Raw genomic sequence first — 23,734 nt, 5'->3', positions numbered from 1 at the left:
TTACTTAATCTCCACACTTAATGAACAGACTTAGGACACAACTCTGACATCCCACTCTTTCAGGACATGACCACTGTCACAATAAGGCTAATATTAGTATGAATGTGAACAGAAGAGATTTTAAACAATCTTCAGAATTCTCCCTCCTCTCCTCCTTCCCAAGAAATAACTGTATAAGACCAGAAAAAAAAAACAACAATATTTGCTATGTTTTACTCTCCCTTATTCATTTCAGTTGATTGGATGGAACAGTCCAGTTTTGAAAACTGAAATAATTCATTTTATGTATTTGGGTACTCAGACATCATTATAGCTATAGGAGCTACAAAGCAAGACAAAGAGCTTTTTGATTTAGGGAAATACATTTTTATATATAGAATTTCATGGTCTAAATGTCACTGTAACACAGATTTAATAGTTTTTAAGGTTGGGATATTAGCTTCTAGTTTCAGAGAAATAAATGTCAAATGAAAAATAAAATGCACACTCCAGAATGAATGTGAACTAAAGAAAAATTATTCCAAATGATTTTCTTAAGATTCTTTTCCTTTTATCATGACTGTCTACGAATATGAAGCATCTAGTGACAATTAATTTTACTAAGAAGAAATAACTTTTGCAATTATCATCTGTGTGTGATAGTAACAATCTGTTAGAGTTCCTAGGTCCTGTTATATAGACAAGCACCTGTATGTTTTCCATTCTGGATCACTTTCAGGAAGATATGAAACATATCCTGGATGATACTGGCTTGTATCTTCTGGAGGTACAGCATGATCATTCAGTTCAATTCCCTGCAATCTTAATAAATTAATAGTTGCCTGGAAAGATATAGAGAAATAAATTTTCTACCCAGGTTATCATTGTGAAAATGAGACTGTGACTTAGTATTAGTGTTATTAGTTCTTCAAAAAATAAAAAATACAAAATGCTTTTTCAGATGTACATGTACAACTATAGGAAATACAATGTAAAATACTTCATAATCTTCTAATTGTCTGCAGCTAATTTTCCTAAATAATTTCATTGAGAAAAAATTTTTTTTCTTTTTTTTTTTTTTTTAAATCATGCTGGAACTTTAAGGATCCAGAAATACAATTTCACAGGTCAAACATTTACAAAAGAATTCCTTGTAAAAAAGTGTTATCACCACCTGTAGTGAAACTATTGCTATAGTTACTTTCACACATTATTTTGACAAAGATACTTCATGAAACTACTTCTTCCTTTAGTTCCTGTGGAGATAGACAATAATTAAACCCAAAATCCCAGTGCTTTAAGATTTATATGTAAAACAAAGCTAAACAAAAAAATTATGAATGACAGCTGTGTAATTTAATTACCTCTGCATTAATGAATCTTATTTCTGCTAATATTCTGAGTACATCTCTTTCAAAAGAGAAGGATTTAGCAGGTAGTAATGATTCTCCTGGTAAGCTGTCACCTTGATCATCATCCATCATAGTTGTACTAGCTTTCTTCTTCTCTGCTAAAATAGATAAATAAATAAATGAAGCCATTATTATTACCATACAAATAAGTTAAAAAATCACCTTTATTTTAAAATTTAAAAAATCCCTCCACATTCTTAAACCCACAAGAGTTAACAAGCATAGATTTAAAATTATTTCACTCAATTTTTTGTTCATCAGCACAATTTATTGCGTACTCAAAACCCACTCTCCTCAAGCAGTGCTGAGGTATTGATCACCTGTGATTTTGCTGCGTTTGTGCATAAACTTCAATATTTGCAGCAAATAACTTGCTCCAGTCAGTCTACTAAAATTACATTAATATGAATATAGCCCATGGCTTCTAGTTCAATTTTATTGCATCAACGGAAGTGGAGTGCTGAACATTACGTAGCGGCTAAAATCTCAGCGTGTTCCAATCATGGATGGGGTTGACTTTCTGGCAACATACACATCAATAAAGAGAAAAATAGCATTATTTTTCTTCGGTTTAATAATGAAGAGAAAGGACCAAGATTATTTTAATATAAAAAAAAAAGCAAGAGCATAAAAGCTGTCACACTGGGTTCCCTCTACATTGTTGACCAATAGTAGGTGTTTGAGGAGAGGTATAATAAGTAGAATACACAAAGCTACGTTTTTTCCTGGCCTATCTTTAGATTTTCAGAATCTGCATCCAAGCAATATCCTGAACCAGGGGTTCTGTTCGACCCATCAAGTTCAATACTCTCTGATAAATTTAACTAACTAGTCTTTGTCTAATTTTTTAAACCATACTTCAATATTCCAAAGTAACCTTAAAATTTCTGTTAAAAAGTAATGGTTTTGTTTTCTTAAAACCTAAAGTCTAATAATTTCACTGGATTGCTTCTGATTCCTAGATTAATCACACATATTTACCTTCTCCAGACTAGCTATGTGTCACCTTTCATTTCTTTTACAAACTAAAGGGGAAAAGAAGTACTTACCAGAAACTCAGGGCAACCATGCACCAAAAGCATCATTAATAGGAACTGGTATGTTCTTTTTCTGTAACTCTAGAACATCTTGAATTACCTGCCTTTATTCAGGCCTGACAACCCAGTAAGCTCTATAGAGGGTCTTCACACTACAACAATTATCTTTGCCCTGTCCTCAATATGATATATATCAAGACAAGCTTTCGTTTTTCTCACTCACTAATCCTAGAATTAGTAGTAGTAAAGAAAAATTAAGTGGAACATGAAAATGAATGGTGCCAACTGTTCTCATAGAACTCCAGTCAATCATAAATTTCTCTTCCTGCCTTGAGTATTTACAAGCTTATTCACATTTCATTTAACTACAAGTAGTACTCCCACAGTTTAGAAACTGCCCAGAATAGACTACCTCAACTGCTCCACCAGATGCAGCATTGTTTCCTTTGCATTTACAGAAACACACAGCACTCAATGAAAGTACGAATGGGTTTCCAGGAGGTCACTCTACAGTTCTTGAGAATGGAGATGTTCAGTGAGGTCACAGTTATTGTTTGATTTCTAGTGAAGCTGTACCTCTGAAAGCACTGACTAACTTCAGCAACCTCGTAACAAACTTTGATTGAGCCATTTGAGACAATTCTGAACAGATGAAAAGTGTCTGATCTCCTGCCTACCCAGGAGAAGTGTTTAGACTGACACAGATAGAATTATAAGCCCCTGTAAACATTCAGAGTATGAGAAAGACACCTTTACCTTGGAGATGCGAAACTTGTGAAAGAAAAAAAGAACATATCAGTTCCTATTAATGATGCTTTTGGTGTATGATTGCTCCGAGTGTGTGGTAAGCACTTCTTTTCCCCTTTAGTTTGTAAAAGAGATGAAAGATAAAACATGGCTAGCCTGGAGATGCAAAATTTGTGAAAGAAAACAAGTAAATTAATGCCCTATTCTAAGTAGACCTTGGAAACAATCTAGAGAAAAAATGGAATAGGTTCAATTAACATTGGCTAGAGAAAAAAAAAAAAAAACACCAGCCAATAGGGAGTGTAGTAGAATTTAATCTATTCTTAAAGGTGAGTTTTATGAACTCCCAAATGAAAAAATAAACACTTTAACAGATATATGTAAAAGTCAGCAAGCAGCTAGTGGTTTGAAAGTGCTCTTTCCCAGAGTTGAGAACTCTTTTTAATGTGCATGGTAGGTTTTCAGCAGTCCCTCAAGGAACAAGGCACAAACAATGTTGGATACCTCAGAGAAACCACTAGTAAGAGAATAAAGGGTAAATAATGTTACCACGTGAACCTCATACAATGTGACTGACAATCCATTTTTCTTCAGCTTCCTTGGGTAATGAAGTATGACAGAGACAGCTAATATGGACCTAGATGACCATTAGGGGATGAACCTATTTTCTTAGAGAGGTAGATACATTTCATATAAGTACATTTCTTTAGCACTAGTGAAACACTTCTGAAGGCAGAGTACGGTTTCAACAGAAAAATGTATTGACTGATTTCTAGATTCAGAAGTAGAAAGAATACTCCAACGTATGCCAACGGGCAGTGACAGACAAGAGTCTGGGGAACTTTGGGAATGGGAGGGAAGAAAATAATAATATTGGCTGACTCCTTCAAGTAACTCTAACAAATGAGGAACAAGTTCTTCTTACAGCATTAAAAATAATTTGTTCACTTACTTTTTTTAGGTTTTGTTACCTTCCTAAACAAAGTATCATCATACAAGAGACAAAATCTGCATGCTGCACGGCACACATCCCATACTTCTTGTTTACGTGCAACTTTTGCCAAATCTGCCCAAAACATAATTCTACCAAAGAAAAAACATACATAAAATTACTTCATAAGCAGGATTATCTTCCACACTTCAGGACTGACAAAAAAATGATGTCAATAGACGGCCATCATAAATAAAATTTTAAATCTAATAAAAATTAATGGAAGACTTCTTATCAGTAGCAAAGATAACACTATTACTTTATTAATTGAAAGAAAAATCTCCTCAGCGTATGAAGAGTGGGACAAAATTCTTGGTTTTGATAGTAACTATACTGAAACTTCAAAAAGTGTGTGACACCGCTAATTATCTACCTTATAAACTAAGCTAAACTAAATATTTTGAAACTGATGTTGAGAATTTGAAAGTAAGTCTTGAAAACAAGATTGGATTTAGAATTTTTTAGAAAACAATTTAGTTTAAATTTCATCACAGGAATTTTCAGTGCAGAAAAAAAAGGAAACACCTCCTTTTAAATAAAGAATGATAAAATTATACACAAATAGTCAAAATAAAACTTGTGGTTTTCCTGCAGATTAATCTTTCTCTCAGAATGGACTACTACATTTCTTTATGAGAAACAGTTGTAGCATGTGATGTGGTACAAGGACCTAAAAAGACACTTCAGCAAAGTTTCAATTGTACATTAAGTTATTCAGTTTTCCAGCTTTAATCCACTCATTCCTCTGTGTGTTCAATTCATAGCAACAGAATAGGTGAGTTTGTGTGCATGCGAGAGCGCAGATCGGAAACAGCGAAAGAATACACTTAGGCATAGTACGTGAACATAACAGAACTTTTCAGACAAAGTTAAATACACGCTTAAATGCTTTCCGCCCCGTACAAGGTATCATCAAGTAACTTAACAGCTGCAATAAGAAACTTTCCTGTTAGAGACTTCTACACAAGACAAAAGAGATGTTTCTTGTCTATAGTAATTACCTCTCTCTGTCATTTTCATTTCTTAATTTTTTCAAATGTTCATCAACTTTCTCCACGCTTTTAACATGATGTTGTGCTTTTGCACAGAGATAGCTTATTTGACTCCCACTTTTACCTGAGGAAACTTAGCAAAGAAAAAAAAAATTAAGGTAATTTTTAAGTATTAGAGATTAAAAAATCCACATGAAGGGTATGTAATTTGATCCATGACAAATACTGATTCATGTTTGTTTGGCCCCCAAACATCTCAAGTATACCTCTTTTCTGACAGGGCATGTATTGCTCTAATTAGCCTCAGTCAAGACTAAATGGATAAAGTAATACATAAAGTTCACATTAATGCTGAATTTTAAGAACACTTATCTAACCAAACACATTTTCAATCAATATTAAAGTTTGCTGTTTTGTTTTAATTTGACAATATCAACTTTTGTTTTAGTTAGTCAACAAGACATTGGGCAAAAATATTAAACAAAGAAATAACCAACACAGAAAAATGATGCAAGGGAGGAACACACTGGCCCCGTGAGGTAGAAAATTACTACAGTGGGTACAGATACATCAAAAAGAGATTTTTTTTTTTGAAGTGTAATGACATAGAGGAGATGCTTTTTATTAGAATATAAGTAACTCGATGTGACTGGGAAATCCGATGAGTTTGTACATTCACCTGAATCTAAGCGATGATCCCTAACATAATGGAGACAAAATTTTAACTTGATCCTCAAAAAATTTGCCAAATAACAGCAGCAAATATATATAATGTATTTCTGACTTTAAAATACATATATATATAAAAGCAGGTTCACTTACATTCAGTTACAATGAAAAGAGGAAGGCATAGTGTCTTACCATTCTTGCTAAAAATATTTTGCATATCCAGCATATGGAAAGGCTGTGTTACCTAACTATACCCATAGATCAACTGACAGAAATTGTTCAGTATAATACATAATGACAGTAATATCATGTAAAATAGTAGGGTAAAGAATTGGGGATTTAAAAAGTACATTGTTCTCTGGATCTACGGGTACAACTCTCACAAAATTAGGTCAGCAAATAAATCAAAAAAGAATGAAATGTTGATGCATGGTTATTTATGCAACTTAAAAGAAAAAATAACCCTACAAATCTGATGTCTTGTCCTATGTATATTTTGATAATACATTTGCATATATATTTTCTTACTCCTTTAATAAACATGTTTACATTTGTTGTAATGTAAGTGTTATAGAAAAGGCAAAAAACTCATTCTTTGGATGACATCCTTGAGAACAATGAAATTTTTCAAAACAAGATTTTACAAAACATTGTGTCAAACATATAGAAAGTACTGTAATAATTGTAATATTGTGATAATGTCACTCATTTTAAAGGCTTATCTTGGAAGACTAATGTGTAGTAAGATTTATTTTGAGAAAGTTTGGATATAAGTTTACAGTTGTCTGCTGAAAATTCAAGAGCAAGTAGAAATACATGCATGCTTTTAATTCTTTTAATTGCACAAATTTAATGCATTTTATCACCTTAAATCATGTATGAAAATGTATGCTGCATGTATGGAGCTAAATCTAGTTGGCAGCTGGTCACCAGTGGTGTTTCCCACGGCTCAGTTTTGGGGCTGGTGCTGTTTAACATCTTTATAAATGATCTGGACGAGGGGATTGAGGGTACCCTCAGTAAATTTGCAGATGACACCAAGTTTGGTGGGAGTGTCCATCTGCTGGAGGGTAGGAAGGCTCTGCAGAGGGACCTGGTCAGGCTGGATGGATGGGCTGAGGCCAAGGGCATGAGGTTCAACAAGAACAAGTGCCGGGTCCTGCACTTTGGCCACAAAAACCCCATGCAGCATTACAGTCCGGGGGAAGAGTGGTTAGAAAGCGGTCAAGCACAAAAAGACCTGGGGGTGCTGGCTGACAGCCAGCTGAACATGAGCCAGCAGTGTGCCCAGGTGGCCAAGGCAGCCAATGGCATCCTGGCCTGTATCAGCAACGGTGTGGCCAGCAGGACCAGGGCAGTGATTGTCCCCCTGTACTCGGCACTGGTGAGGCCGCACCTCGAGTGCTGTGTCCAGTTCTGGGCCCCTCACTACAAGAAAGACCTTGAGGTGCTGGAGCGAGTCCAGAGAAGGGCAACGAAGGTGGTGAAGGGTCTGGAGCACAAGTCTGATGGGGAGCGGCTGAGGGAGCTGGGGGTGTTTGGTCTGGAGAAGAGGAGGCTGAGGGGAGACCTGATGGCTCCCTACCATGACCTGAAAGGAGGGTGTAGCCAGGTGGTGGTCGGTCTCCTCTCCCAGTGACAGGACAAGAGGGCATAGTCTGAAACTGTGGTGGGGAAGCTCAGGCTAGAAATTAGGAGGCATTTCTTCACAGAAAGGGTGGTTAGGTGTTGGAATGGACTGCCCAGGGAGGTGGTGGAGTCACCATTCCTGGAAGTGTTTAAGAAAAGACTGGACGTGGCACTGAGTGCCACGGTCTAGTTCACACGTTAGTGTTAAGACAAAGGTTGGACTCGATGATCCCAGAGGTCTCTTCCAACCAAACTGATTCTGTGATTCTGTGAAAATGTTTTCCAACAAAATAATTTTCACATACTTAAATGTACCGCATGAAGGGGGATTGTTGACTCTGTAAACAACACTCTTACTTCTAGATCATCAGTTGATCAAGTTTGAAATGAGAATATGCAAGGTAAACATTTTGGCCTGGCTGAATAGATAGCATGAGAGAACTGCATGGCCTTCCATGGCACGAACAGGCTGCTTTGGAAGCTACAGGACTTCTTCTGTAGCATTTCCTTCCTCCAGCATAATCTCTACTCTGGGAGTACACTGGGTATACTCAGAAATTTAGTTAAATTAGTTACACATTTGCTTAACGCCAAGATAAGATAAAACAGTTCAAGCAATCTGGAAAATCTGTTCCTTGTCCACTCTTCTTCAACAACAGGCTGTATAGTCACAAAGCAAAGCTGTTTGTGGCATAAGGAACATGCCTATTTATGATCCATGTTTTAGAAAGTAAACAATGAATACATGCCTAAATTCATGCCTCTGTGCAAAACTCAATCTCTCAAAAGTAAGATTTAAGAATAGAAAGATTATTACAATATAGAATGAATACCCAATATTGTATGTAATTAACACAGAATACTATGGGGTGAAACTTTCAAAAATACCACTTAAAACTGACCTTCGGTAAGAACATTCAGGAGTTGCACATAGTGAAAATAAAATTACAGCACAACAATAAGATTCAGATGAATTCAGATAGGAAAACAGTAACATTTCCTCTTCCAGTATCACAATATAAATTCTAGATCTCTAATTAAACCGATAGGAGCTTTGCCACACAGTGCAGCAGAACTGTCTTTTCACCTGTATTGCAATATTCTCTACATGTTGCCACTAGATTTTACGTCCAACCTTTAAGACTGTGCAAAACCGCCAAAGTTAAGTGTAGTAACTTTTAGTCACACATATGTATGTACATTACCTTTAGCTTCATTTTCACTGTCAAGGACTATTTGAAATGAATCAGGAGCTAGTGCAAGACCTGCATTTACCAGAAGGGATCTCTTATTCCTCACATTATCCTTCTGCTTTCCCCTTTTAGCCTATGTAAGAAAAGGACTAATTGTTATAAGGTTTTTATTATATTCCTATTTATGTATCTTATTTACTAAACATAACAGAATGCAGATCAAGTAACTTGGTACTACCAAAAAAATACCTATAAGGAACTGTGTGTCTTCATGTATCTTACACATCATTCTGCAGTATTATTGTTGTTGAAAGTGACTGTAGAACTTTGGTTGATCTTGACGTGAATACATCAAAGATAAATGAATGCAAAGCACTGTTATGCTCCTCACAGATCTTTACAGTATATTTCTCAGTGTATAACCTGTCATTATGTTATATTTTCTTAAATAAAGAACAGTATTTATTTAGAAACCAACAATAACATATCTGTTGTGCAATAACTAGGAATTGCTACAAAACATGAAAAATTCCTGGCCCACTCAGAATTAGCCAAAACCAAAGAAGGTCTAAGTGCTTTTTTAAAAAATAACATTTAAACAGAGTAAGCTTGCATGGGAAAGCATTAAAACTACACACACAAAAAAATAATCTTCACTGTTCTTTGTCTTAACAATAGATATATCAACTCACCAGCAGCTTTCCAGTACTGATTTTAGGTTCAGTGAACACATCTGAGTTTCTGTGAATATCCCAAAATGGTGTAATACTGAAATTTCCTTTAGCCAACTAACAATTGGTTGCCAATACGATTTTTATTCAGGTGCTGAGGCATCACAACAGAATTAGATTCAATAGTTCTTGACAATGACTACACTGTGACTTTAGACTATATTATTTAGTGTCATTTGTAAGCGTGACATAATACTGATTTATCTCAAAGTCAGTTAGGATGTTTAGCTATTTGGCCACTGCTCCCCTCATTAATTAAAACACTGTTCCAAGAAATGAAATCTTAATTGTTAACAATTATGGATAGGCTTCTTTTTTTGCTGATACTTTTCTAAGGAATAACTTCCTCTCCCCCTCCAAGAAATAAGCTTTGAAAATAACTGAAAAAAATCCTCTGTTGCAATCTTCAGAGTATGAAGCAGCATGACCACCATAGAGAGAATTCATAGAGTTTTTCAACATAACAAACCAAGGCCAATTTGCTGAAAGCAAGCTGATTCTGGCTCTACTAACATGCAGTTCTACTAAACAGCTGGCTTTCTTCTGCCAGAATTTAATAAGCAAACCTATTTCAGCTACTGACCTTATTCTTCATGATTACCTGTTCAATCATCATTACTGTCCGATCCTCCATATGCTCAGGTGACTTATACAGCATAGTGCACAAAGAAAGCCGGTTAAAAGTCAATCTTAGATGTTCTTGATACTGCCCACTGTTGTTCAGATGCACAGCTTTTTGCAAATGTTCCATAGCAGCCTCTATTCTATCCCCATCTTCTTCAATACGAGCTATTTCCATATGAACTTGGCAACGCAACAAAATCAACATGCTAAGGAATATGAATTTAAATGTAAACTGTTAAAATGAGGCAAACTAAAATTCTTAGACCTAAAAATTACCCAAAGATGAAACTCAATAATTAAAAGTGACTCCAGTATGAAAATATATTTCCTTTTTAACTTACTTGTCTCTTTCATTTTCACTATCATGCCTTTTTAATGAAATGACTTAGAAAATGTAACAGTATTTTACTTCCAATAACTCTGTATGAGAAAACATAGCCATGAGGAAGCAACACATCTTGTAGACTAACTAATCTTCGTGTATTAGCAGAACTCTTTCAGTACCACACTGAAGTTACCACTTAGGTATGCAAATCAAGTGAAGAGATTTTCAAAAGTACTTAACTCCTAGAGAGAGCATGATGTACTAGATAATGGCCACTTTTGATAAAAGTACACTCTCTGTTTGTAACATTTAAGTAGAACCTAATACTTCTAAAAATCTAGTCCAGATTGTACTAGCTCACCATTTTTAAAGATTTGGCTCACCACAGGTGTACACACTCACTGTAGGCAGTGTCTTTGCCCAGATGTTGCTGAAATCACTTTATGAAGTCGGCACGTTGTCAGTGAAGACTGCATGTTCTCCAGTCTCAGGTATCCTATGCTCCCTAGCCATCACCTGCCCCAAGCAGCTGTTCATGACAGCTGTGAGCTTTACATGCTACTTCAGATTACTCCCAGGAAGAAAAGCAAAGAATCAGATAAATGAAAGCAACATTATGGAAAATAGAACAGAAGGAAGGTTTTCAAGGCTAACAAATATTATGCCAAAGAACTAATTTATGTCCACATTAGAGCTAACCTGACTGAGCAAGAATTGCCCTTTTACTGCGGACCAAAGTAGTTACAATTAATGCTACAATCAAAACAAAAATGAAGACAAGCAAATTAATAGGGACAAGTGACTTCATTCAATCTTTAATGACACTACCACCTCAGAGCTACAGGATTGTTAGGAATATACGGATAACAAAAGCCAAACCCCTAATACCCCAAAAATCTAACCTGCAAGCTTTTAGAGAAAAATTGTCATTACTGACATTTAGTGTAAATATCAAAGTCACATATGCTGATATTGCACTCTTTATATGGAAAGCATAAGAAATACTTTAACAACAGCATAGCAATACAATATAGTGGTTTTATACACGTGTGTATCTGCTTTTTCAGGCTTCTGTCTCCTCTTTATGCAACTAAAAAATTACATTTTAAAAACACTGAAAATATATCCCTCGCCTTCCTCTGTAACACTTTTATCAGGAACCACCTACTGTTCTGCTCAGATGACAGATTATGTTGGTTGTAACTAGCTCTACTACAAAAGTTACGAACTTTGTTCTTAGTAGTCAGCCTATATATAGGACCAAACTTAACTGAGTACCACATACTAAGGTTTACTTGTTACACTCAACAAAAAAAGCACCTATTTAGGTGCTTCATGTTCAGTACAGCATAACAGCAAACAGAAGAATAAAAAACATATACATTTTCTTAATATAGTAAGTTTTTCAATTAAAAAGAGGTATCACCAAAGATACAAAAATGGTACCTTGCAAGAACTGTCTTACTTGATACGTAATACAGAAGCCATGATGTTTTTTAAAAGTCATTTTTCAATTGTACGTTTTTAACCAACAAAAGTGATGTTAATACAAGAAACCAAACCACATTCTAACACATTTACTCATACTGCAGCTTTGGAATTTTCCTCACATAATTTTGATTAACTATGGTATTTTTCAGTTCCTAACAAATTCCAATATTTTCTATAGGCCATTAAACATTCTGAGATTTTGCCTGAAAAGAATCCATATTTAAATTATTAACAAGGAAATGTACACAACACGCAGCTGTTAATTTATCACAAGCTAGTGGAAAATTTTCAGAGACACTGAACATCATACAGCTTGAGCTTTTAAATAAGTTTGATGCTCAGTCATTAGACCTTTCAAAGTAACAAATAAAAAAAGTACACAGCATAGAAAGTTACCTGTCAATCTCTTCAAGGACATCAGCGACTGATATCAATGGCTTTCGCACATGTTGATGCAAATTGTGTTGTAGTAGTGGTAAGCACAGATTCCACTGGGTTGCACAAACAACCTGAATCACACCAGGATCTCCCAACTGAACTGCATGTTTTAAGGTTAACTCAAGTTTTTTTACCAATTCCAGCTCAGCCTACACAAATTAAAAATTAATTACCATATACTGCATGTAATGAATATAACTTCTTACACGTTCCTCCAAATTTTAATCTTAGGACTGTTTCCAATAGAAAGCAGTCCCTCAGCCAGCATGTTGGAAACTTTTTTTAAAATACATTTTTCAAAAAAATTATTTCTTTAACAAAAACTTTTTTTTTAAAATAGTCATTGATAACTAAGGAGTATTTCTTTTAGGTACTCCACGCTGCTACTACATATTTCAGGCAGAAGTCTGTCAGCTATTCCTCTTTCTTATGATAAACAGAAACTGATAATTGTGAAATATTTGTGAATTTAGAAGGCTTAGTTACATTTTTTCTTTTATACTAAGCTACAAATGCAGTGTAGAAGAGGGAAAAAAAAAAGAAGTATTATGAATGGGAATGCCATACTGTCAATTAAACTTGTTTCCTATTAAATCTTAAAGCAAATCCTTACCTACAGTAACAGACACTCACTAATTAAGTTCTTTTTAGAGGTGATTAAAAAAAAAAAGAAAAAAATCAAACAAAAAAACTCTCCAACTGCATACACTGTGGTAGGAATATTTAGAAATAGCTAAATATCCTACTTTTTATTTAAGCAGTATTAATAGTGTTTCTTATTATGAGGAATTAATGATTTTTTTTTTTTCAAAAGGTGAACAGAACTTCTGAACTCTAAAATGACAACAGTCATAGATAGCAGTAAGTTTATGCACTAACACTATCAATTTCCACGAAACAGATCCATACTTCCCATTTTAGGACCTTCAGGTGCCTCTAATGACTTTTTTAAATTGCTCATTGTAGGCATCCATCTAATCCCATTGATAATACTGACAATTTAGGCTTCTACTTTAGATGGTCTAAATTATAACTGAGTCAACTGACTATAGAAATCTAAGAAAATCCTCCCCAGTGTGACAATTTATCAGGAATAATCTGCATTTCTCTGATATAAGAATTTGTATGAGAACGCCTGTAACATACAATAGTAGTTGAGCTGGATTCAATGATCCTTATGTGCCCCTTCCAACTCAAGATATTCTATGAAAACACCTCCCATAAATGTAAAATACGAAAACAAGAGAGCGTTGCCTTTGGATGCCTCAAGGCTACCACTTTTACTCTTGGAAAGTAATATATTATGAACCTTTACAGTCAGACAGAAGACTTAAGGGAGAAATATACAACTGTTGTTTATTTTTCCCTGTTTTCTTCTCGGCAGCCCAATTAGAAAGAATATAAAGTTTAAAAGAATTTCTCATCAGTATAATGTAATTAAGACACACAAGTCCAATACAATTTTCCACGTTTAACAAATTAAAACTTTTACTTTCTCTCAAAGTTAAGCTTATACAACATACCTCAATGACTTCTTTGGTATAAGTCACAGTTGTAATGCCAATTTTTTTTATTTCATATTCACATTCCAGGCATTCTATTTCAATAAGTTTCCCTTGCTCCTATGAAGTATTAATATACAAAATGCTAATTTCAATAATTAAAAAGGAACACGATGAATATTAAACCCATGCAATTACAGCACTGTACTTTCTTACTGAAAATTCCACTATACTAGCTAATTAACTGAAACAATAAAAAGGGAGTAGAATTTGTTGTTTGAACAGCAGTCACCTCTTACTAAGCCTAAGCTGCAAAACAACCTTACCAGGATTTTTAAAGCTGTTCATTGCCAGACTTTGCAATAAAACCAGTGTACACTTGATTTTTCCTATACTATAATTTGTTTTCAGATCAGTTTCAGAATCTCATGAGATTCTTGCTCAGAGATGTTATTAAAAACATACATGCTTGGAATAAATGAGAGCTAGTCAAGACAGAAAGGATTCACCTCGATGGGTAGCACAACTTTTAAGTGAAAAAAGAGATTAGATTTTTAACACCTCAGGAAAGATCTGCCTATTAAATCATACAAATTGTATGTATGCATCATCTAAGATAGTTCGCATTTGGTTTCATACGGTGCAGACAGTATCTCCATTCATTTATTATGAACTATTATCAAATCGCTCAGCATGACCTTTGTTAATTTAACATCCCCATGACAGAAAAACAGATGAGATCTTGAAAAATTCAGACAAATGTAGAACTGCCACTACCATGTAATGGCCAATACACAGAGCAATGAAATTCATGTTACAGCTGAGAAATCTGTCAGTATTTGGCAAAAGCCCAGGAACTGGAATTTGATATGTATTTCTCTCACTCTACCATGAAGAGGTCACTATCAAAACAATGCTGGGCAATCTGAAGATAGTCACTTCAACACCCACTAACTCTAAGGGAGACGAGAGGGTTGAAACAGAAGCAAGGCTTCTCTACTGCTGCTGCAGAATGGATACTTGTTATTACTGTCTATACAAATACTCGAACTAAATCCTTGTGAAACACTGATCTAGAGGATTTAAACACATCTTCTAGTGGAATGCTATGGAATAGTGTAAGATTTTAGACTTGCAGAAAATTTTCAGAAAAAATAGGCCTGAAGCAGAGAGTTTCACTAAGGATAAGTAAAATTTACATTTCAAGTAACTCAAAGTAGGATCATTATAATAGAAATTTGGAAGTACATTTTGATATTTGTTTGGCAGTATTTGCCACTTATATATCCTTACACGCACATTTCAGACAACTAAAAACTTACTCATGGGGATCACAACACCACCAGGCACTTTTTCGTACATTTTTGTATCTGAAAAAAATACTGGTATTTTGAATAGAGTCATGAACAGTTCTGTTTCTCAATGAGTGTAATTATTTTGGCTGGGACACAGTTAGTTTTCTTCACTGAAAAAGCGTTGATAACACAGGGATGTGTTAGTTATTGCTAAGCAGCGCTTCCACAGTGCCAAGGGCTGTTCTGCTCCTCACATGGCCCCAACAGCGGGCAGGCTGGGGGTGCACAAGGAATTGGGAGGGGACACAGCCAGGACAGCTGACTCCAACTGACCCAAGGGATATTCCATACCATGAGTTCATGCTCACCAACAAAACTGGGGGGGAAGGCTAGTGGGGGTCACTGCTTGGGGACCGGCTGTTGGATCAGTCAGTTGGTGGTGAGCAATTGTTTTCATTTGCATTATTTGCCTTTTCTTGGGTTTTATTTTTCCTTTTTTCTCTCCTTTTTTCCTTACAATTGATTATAATTTCTTTTTAATTATTAAACCGTTTTTATCTCAACTCGTGAGTTTTCTCACCCTTAACCTTCCGATTCTCTCCCCCATCCCACCGAGGGGGGGAGTGAGCGAGCGGTTGTGTGGTGCTTAGTTGCCAGCCAGGGTTAAACCACGCCAACAGGGAAGGAACAGAAAAAACCAAATTGCAGAGCCAGCTGGATGTAAGAATCAAAAAGGGCATAAACACTGAAAGACCAATTATTAGGAAAACCACACAAAATTTCAATCTAACAATACCCCTACAGTAACATTATAATAAAAATACTACAGAAGAGTAAAAATTATTAAATGTTAGTAAATAACATATCAAATAATAGTTTTCTGGAAAATGAATCATTCCTACCGAAGGACAGTGAGAAATATATAGGAACAAACACTATCAGAAATGATCCACACTAAGGAAAGGATTAGGGAGTACAGCTTGTGGCACAACATCTCTGGATTTCTTGCTTCAATGGGAGAACTATACTGCTTAAGTCCTACTCTCCAGAAAAGGTAACGACTTCGGGGCTTTTTTTTAGGCAAGCTTTTTTCTAACTCCTCCTTCTATCAGTCCCCTAATCATGCTCCACACAAATGCTCTATTTTCTCCTCATCAAAATTAGAATTCATATGCTGTTCTGCAAGGTTGACATTGTGCTCAAAGACTAAAGTGAATGCATGCAACATTAACTGCTTTTAGAGTTTACAACTTGGTGAAAAATTACAATCTCAATGGGTAAACTGGTTAAATCTTCCAAACCTGAAGGCAGCATTTAAATTCCAATCAAACTGCTCCACCTATAACATTTAAAAAACATAGGCAAAAATTTACATTTAACATTTATTTGCCAAAACTAACTGCACCACTAATTACCCTATTCTACCTAAACCTCACCTTCTGACCTTATGCATTCTCTGTAGTTTAGGAATTGATCACTTATCCAAGTAATTATTTATATTAATGAATAGATAAACAACAAAAAAATCAAATGTGATTAATATTAATACTTACAGTAATCCCCTGTCTTTTCAAATCAAGTATACAATGATAAGCAAGCTTAATGCAGTTTACTTTCACAGAAAAACGAGCTAACTCCAAAAGCAAAGGAATCCTTCAAAAACAGAAAAATGTCACTTCAGAAAATCTGATATTGGTCCTTTATGGAATTAGCAAAACACTATATGAAAGTAACTTTGTGCAATATATCTGAAAACCTTGAAGTTATCTGAATATTACAGGATATGTGATTATACTAGTAATGCTCACAGCTAACAAGGAAAAAGGAAAAAGGGTAAAGTGGCTACATGAAAAATACAAAAGTTCATCTGTTTATGGAAAATAATTAGTATACTTCTACTGTAGTCTTCCACAAACAGTTCCTGAAGAACATTAAAAAATACAGAATTAAATGTATGCAGCACAAAGATGGTGAAATAGCAAATGAAGACTGCAGGTAATTCTGAAAATACAATGCGGTCAACTGGCACACAACTTGAAACAGTCAAATCCATCCGTCAATTATTTAGGAACTAAGAACACAGAACACACACAGCAGGAGACTGTGTTCTAATTGTTTGGATCTCTGTAAATAACTGAATGAGCATAGCGTACTGTCTGGCTGTCACCGTTTAAGGAGAAGTAATGAGATACTTGAATATTGTCAAAGAAGATTGACTTCAGTGAGTAAAAATGTAGTCTTACTTTCATATCTAACAGCTGTGATATAACTACTGGAATAGAGAGTTCAGTTTAGCCTGCACTTCAAAATTATGCTGAAGAATTGGGAAGGGCCCCAAGACAAGCTAAAAATGAACTGAAGTCTGAAAAGCACCTGTCAATTCTAAGACCTTTTAAAAAAATCTCATTTTATCAATAAGAAAGGGTTATGGAAAGATTTTATCATGTTGTACAAACAGCTATTTTTGCAGAAGATATTTAATCTTGGGTTCTTTAGTAAAGCCTAACAAGACCTTTGTCTTTTTTTAAAATGACCTAAGCATTAATGCAATACAAACTATTATAACTAAGTACGAGTTCATTTTTTTTCAGCAGGAACTCTTGACAGACTTCAGTGGAAACAGGATCAACTTCAGCATCAACTTTCATGGGGCTATGACAAGTAAAACTCACTTCACACTGAGAACAGATGCTGGAGGTACATCGTATTGCGTCAAAAGTACATATAAAGAATTGAGATTTGCAGTGGCATCACTTGGAAATTCATTTGTGTCCCACTGCCTGCAATAAATTAGGAATTGATTATAATTTTTCAAAAGAAATATTATTGCATTAAAAATTTGAAATAACTCTCCTAACTTTCAAATGGATAGCTCTTAGTCCAATGTATCAGTGGGATACCTGGATTTTGAAATATCAAAGAAAAAAATTTACAAAATCAAGTCAACAAAACCTTCTTCAGCATGCCAAGTAAGTTACTCGGACATAGCCAGATACAAAGCACAAAGAACATTCCAGCATAAGAATTAATATTTCAGACAGTAAGGTAAACTTTATTCCACAAGCAAAGAAAAATGGTGTGCAAAACTCCTTTCCTATAATGTCAACATAAATTAATCCCCTGTAACTAAGAAAAAAATTAATACTTTTAAAACAGGGAAGTGTTGAGACACTGGAAAAAAAATTTAAAAGAGATTTTGTTATGAGATCTAACTTTCAACATTGTTTTATGGCTTTAAAATTTAAAATGTTTTAAAAGTATTAAGCCTCCCATGCTTGTGATTCATGCATTATATTTTAGGTGTGATTTCCCCACTTCATCTTTACTCTCTTGTACATAACTTGTGTACCAAACCACAATCTGTTGGATACAAAAATGTCTTTCAATCTCTTAAATTCTTTCACCTGAGAATATTTGTACAACACAATATTCCCTACATTCCCAAAATACTATCTCACTTTCTAGCTGAGGTTGTTCTCTAGACAGGTCTGACAGTTACTAACCCAAACTGCCATTATAGTTTCCCATTTGAGAAACTAAACTTTGCAGTGGATTTTTCTACTGGTCTATGGGATACCAGAACCCAAGCCTACCTGTGTAATATCAAGCACTAAAGTACAAGTGGAAGGATACATTTTAATACTTACAATTTTAACACCTGCATTTTATAAATAATTGAAAAATGGATGGAATTTTGTATTTCCTCCTCTACCTGGGAAATATCCATTAGTTTGTGATATACCTATAAAATAACAATTTAACTATTAATTGACTAAATAAGCAAACAAATGACAGACACTCAACAGGGCTAAAATAAAGGTATATTGATTGTAGGCTTTTTCATGCACTTTAATGGCAGTGAGGCTACTACGATAACCTATGTTGTTCTGCATAGATACCACAAAGATCACCTAGTAGAGCTACACTAAGCTTCACATAGTAGGGAACAGAAGTGTTAGCAGACATCTAAATGTAGAACTAACATCTGAGTTAGAATTCTAATTAATGCATTTTTATTAACAACTTTTGATAGCATTCATTCTGAAATAATCTCATCCAGCTACAAGAAATGAGCCCTATTCAAATTTATCTGTAACTATAAATTATGTATAACAAAAAATATTATGAAGAAATGACAATAAACTGTAGTTACTTCAATTTAACTGTGGAGTTTCACATTAAACATGTGCACATCATTTCTTCTGACCCTCTCACACTGACTGCCCATAGCAATCAATACCGATTACTTAAGCTGTACAGGAACAGTAAGTTTTGCAGGAATTTGTTATGCTGTTACTAAAGCACTCAATAGTGTGGCCCATACTTCTGTAGCCCTGCTGAGACACATAGCCCCAGTACAATTTTAGAACTACTTTATTCTTCTGTTTAAAGCCACTGTCAAATAGCTTTGCTCAACATTTTCTCTAAAAAGTCATTTTGAGCTTGGCTATATGTTATTGCTTCATTAATATCGCCCCTCTGGAAGGTTATATATTGGTTCTCTCAACTCAAATGTTAAAGAACTTTATATTATAAACATACAGTCTTGAAATGCAGTGATGGGGAGTGGATAGAAAAAGACAACAGACAGCATAGCAGAATGAAAGAAAATATGGCTGCATGCAACTTACAAGTTTTATTTGCCTATTTCTGCTTTTGCCACATTTCTCTTCACTCTCTTATTTCCCAAATTAAGGGTATGCAAGAAATGTGAACTATTGTCATACACTCTGATTCCCCGAACTATTTATAGGGTTCAAGTTGGGTCATTTAAGTATTTATCAGCACAAGAAAAGCCAACAGATGCTAAATATGCTCTCAATGGCATAAGGTGGGTTAAACTGCACTCACTACATCTTCTGTGTTAATAGTAATTATTCCCAAGGAGAATTTTTAGGGTTAGCAACAGCTATCCTGATGATATTATGTTGTATTAAAGCAACATGGAGCAGTAGGGAGCTCTTTAGCTTATATTATCAAAAATACACAAATTGTAAAAATCTCTGCATATCTACTGTATCGTTTGGTGGCTCACAAAATTTAAATGAAGGGAACAATATATTTAACAATTACAACTGTGATCTCATGAAAAGTAGAGAAAACTCCTGTCTTACTGGGAATTTAAAATATTTTACAGCATTACCATTAGAGAAAATATTTGAGAGTATTTATCTGGAACTTTTTCCTTAATAAAGATTGCTGCAGTAGATGAAAACTCTTTTGCTGCTTTCAGTTTCGAAGCATCAAGGAAGCACTCAAGTAAATTTCTGCAGAGCAAATAAATATTTGTATTAAATATTTATTAACGCTTTCTGAAATAATTCTTATTTCTATTTTTTCAAGACACTCTATATTTAAGGCACCACTCCTAAATGCAGTAGAAGCGATTAGTGTTATAAAGCATTGACTCAACATGAAGGAGATCCTTTGACTTCTATGTCTTTATTTCTTCCACAGATATACAGCTGTTAACATACATTTATTGCAGATAACAAAAATAATCTTGGAAGAGGAGATTTTTGTGAAAACTTTTCTCAACAGGACACCTGGAATTAAAACAATTAATTAAAGTTGTATGAGAAAAACATTTCTGTGAGATGTATTCTAAGATCCTCCCTTAACTACTGGAAAGCCTAATATCTCAAAGCCATCTAGCAAAAGAAAACTACTCATGTTGGGAACTGCAACATATCTACTGGATTTTCAATAGTCTGATTTAACTGAAAAAGAGCCTGTGATCCCATGAAATAAATTAACAACAACAACAATTCAAAAAATAAACACAAATGTAAGAAAAAATAAATGCTACCATTAGTTTCATAACACAAACACATTGTGTGCACTTGCTAGTTCTCATCAATACCTCAGCAAGAATATGTTTGGTACAATAAAACTGGATGCATGGTATTCTAGATAACCTTCAGCATACGCTTTGGAATGTTTTGTTACTTAATTTTTTATTTCGTTCCAGTTTCAGCTTACAAAGAAAATGTTGCATAGCAATAAACCATCAGTCCTAGACCAAAGAAATAGAGAAGTTCGCAAAGAGAAAGGAAAAAACTGGCAGAAGTGTAACGGGAACTGGAAGCGGTCTGTAGAATAGCAGACCAAAACATCTCTGAGAAAAGGTTGTCTCACCTTGAAAAATTACATGGTCACTCTTCATTTTGCACATAAAATTGTTTCTCTCAGTAGAGATATCTCAACGTTCATGCTCCAGTTTTACTCAGGAAACTTAAGAATGCTAATACATTGATATCGATACACCATTTATTATCAATTATTATCGAATTATTATCAAATAATTGGTAACAATGCAAATGTGTATAACAGTACTGGTAGTGCACTGGGTTGATTGAGGGGTTTTTTTGACTTCCATTTTAATCCTGCTTAGCAAAAAAAACCTCTTAGTGCCGTTCTAAAAGTAAAATTACCAATGACAAATTAATTTACTAGCAGAATCAGGTATTACAAAAATACCTGTTTTCTAACTTTCTGTATCTCTTATAATCTCAAAATCAGAAGATGAGAGCTCAGACTTGATGCTGCCTTTGCCTCAGTCTTCACCAGAAAGGTCTCCCAGGTCTTGTGCCTGGTGAAAGCATTCAAAAAATTCAGTAAAGCAGATTTACTGAAAAGGACCAGGGGTCCTGGTGGACAGCCAACTGACCACCAGCCAGCAGTGTGCTCTGGAACCGAAGGCAGCCAACAGCATCCTAGTCTGTATTAAGAGAAGCACAGATTGTGGATCACAGAGGCATGTGCCTACAGGGAGGCAAGGCCACTGAGAAGATGGATCCAGGCTCTTTACTAAGACGCATGGCAGGAAGACAAGTGACAAAGGGCGTACATTGACACAAGAAACGTTCGGAGTGGTAATAAAGAAAAACTTTCTCCCCATGAGGACAGTCAAGTAGAGCTGCTGTAGCTCAGGGAGACTGTGCAGTCTCCATCCTTGACTGCTTCCAGACTGTTACAGAGTAAGTTTAATCAACCTAACTTTTTAATTCTACTCTATTCTTTTAAATGTATTATTTCATCTGAATAACTTCAGTCAGCATTAGTTAACAGGAGAAGGAATTCCAGGTCACATATCATAAACTCATCCTGACCTGGTTGCTTGGCTACAGGGAGGTCTGGAAGATAAGGAGGAAACTGTCAGCAGAAGCTGCAAACCACTGAGATAAGGACAACAAATGGCCCATCAGGAGTTTGGAGGCAGAGAACCAAAGAGAAACAGTTGAGCCCCCAGACCACGAATTACCATTGGACCAAGAGGCGCGTGGACAGCGTGTGATGAGACTGACCATTGGACCAAAAGGTGCATGAAGGGCGCATGAAGGGCGCATGGAGAGGGGGTGCATAGATTGTAAGGGTTTAAAAACCCAGGTTTTCTTTGTTTCGGGGTCTCTCTCCAGAGACACCCAGCTCAAGCTGTCATTCTGCTGTATCATCCAAATAAATTAACTATTTTTCTAAGATCAGAAGTCTGAGACTCTGCTGCGGGAGACCTAGGGTAAAGAGATTTCTTTAACACAGACCTGACTGGATAAAGTCCTAAGCCTGACTGCACAGTTGACCAAGCTTTGAGCAGAAGGTTGTATTACCCACCTCAGAAGGTCCCTTCCCACCCAAATTGCCTTGCAATCTTAAGGTATAGGCTGTATCTCTACACATCATCTGTCAGGTTTTGTTTTGGTTTTTTTAAGCAACATACTACCTTTGTAATGAACTTGTCTTAAACTTTTGAAATAGCTTGTGAAAACAGATACCTTTACCCTTGGTTCAGTTCCACTGTGTATTCTAAGTCTCAGAGCTTCCCATTAATAATAATTTTCTGCTCAATCAACATTATTTTTCTTATGATTTATTTTTACTGAGGTTTTGAGTATTATTTGTTGTTTCTTTCACTGAAATTAAATACTGAAGATGCAATAAATCTGTCTGCGTGTCGACTAGCCTACATATGTGCTGCCCAATCCAGAAACATCTGTTCTCACTAGCAAAGACTTGAAATTATCTAAAAGAGAGCTCTTTCTCTTAAAATTTGTATCTCAGTAAAATATGGACTGCAATCAGAGATTGCAAATCAGATACCATCAGTTCAGAGGCTTTCAAATTTGTTCTTGAGATTTATTTTAGAAAAACTTAACATACAAAACAGAAATAGCATGGCCATCAGGACTAGGGAAGTGATCGTCCCCTTGTACTCAGCATTGGTGAGGTCACACCTTGAATCCTATGTTCAGTTTTGGGCATCTCACTTCAAGAACGACATTGAGGTGCTGGAGTGTGTCCAGAGAAGGGCAACGAAGGTGGTGAAGGGTCTGGAGGACAAGTCTGATGGGGAGCAGCTGAGAGAGCTGGGGTTGTTTAGCCTGGAGAAGAGAAGGCTGAGGGGAGACCTGATCGCTACCTACATTGACCTGAAAGGAGGGTGTAGCGAGGTGGAGGTCGGTCTCCCCTCCCAAGTAACCAGCGACAGGACAAGAGGAAATGGTCTCAAGTTATGCCAGGGGAGCTTTAGATTGGATATTAGGAAAAAAATCTTAATTAAAAAGGTTGTCAAGCATTGGAACAAGCTGCCCAGAGAAGTGGTGGATTCACCATCCCTGGAGGCATTTAAAAGGCATGTAGACGTGGTGCTTAGGGACATGGTTTAGTGGTGGACTTAATAGT

At 35.6% G+C, this 23,734-nt stretch overlaps 1 protein-coding gene across 1 annotated transcript in view; it reads right to left on the bottom strand.

The window, feature by feature from the left end:
* Positions 1-687: 687 nt before the first annotated feature.
* The window catches only part of CFAP46 (cilia and flagella associated protein 46), a gene marked incomplete at both ends in the record, with an annotated part of 30,635 nt that continues 7,588 nt past the window's right edge, over positions 688-23,734 (bottom strand). The window contains 12 exons of the mRNA XM_009698553.1: positions 688-821; positions 1,344-1,486; positions 4,128-4,258; positions 5,168-5,291; positions 8,662-8,782; positions 9,982-10,210; positions 12,217-12,407; positions 13,782-13,880; positions 16,609-16,708; positions 17,728-17,835; positions 18,703-18,797; positions 20,199-20,322. Of these exons, the coding sequence (XP_009696855.1) occupies positions 688-821; positions 1,344-1,486; positions 4,128-4,258; positions 5,168-5,291; positions 8,662-8,782; positions 9,982-10,210; positions 12,217-12,407; positions 13,782-13,880; positions 16,609-16,708; positions 17,728-17,835; positions 18,703-18,797; positions 20,199-20,322 (1,599 nt within the window). The remainder of the gene's footprint in view (positions 822-1,343; positions 1,487-4,127; positions 4,259-5,167; positions 5,292-8,661; positions 8,783-9,981; positions 10,211-12,216; positions 12,408-13,781; positions 13,881-16,608; positions 16,709-17,727; positions 17,836-18,702; positions 18,798-20,198; positions 20,323-23,734) is intronic.

The sequence above is a fragment of the Cariama cristata genome, unplaced genomic scaffold (genome assembly GCF_000690535.1).
Source record: "Cariama cristata isolate BGI_N322 unplaced genomic scaffold, ASM69053v1 scaffold7664, whole genome shotgun sequence".
Lineage (NCBI taxonomy): Eukaryota > Metazoa > Chordata > Aves > Cariamiformes > Cariamidae > Cariama > Cariama cristata.
Note: the sequence above shows the minus strand (reverse complement) of the source record. Positions and strands in the feature narration are given on the sequence as shown.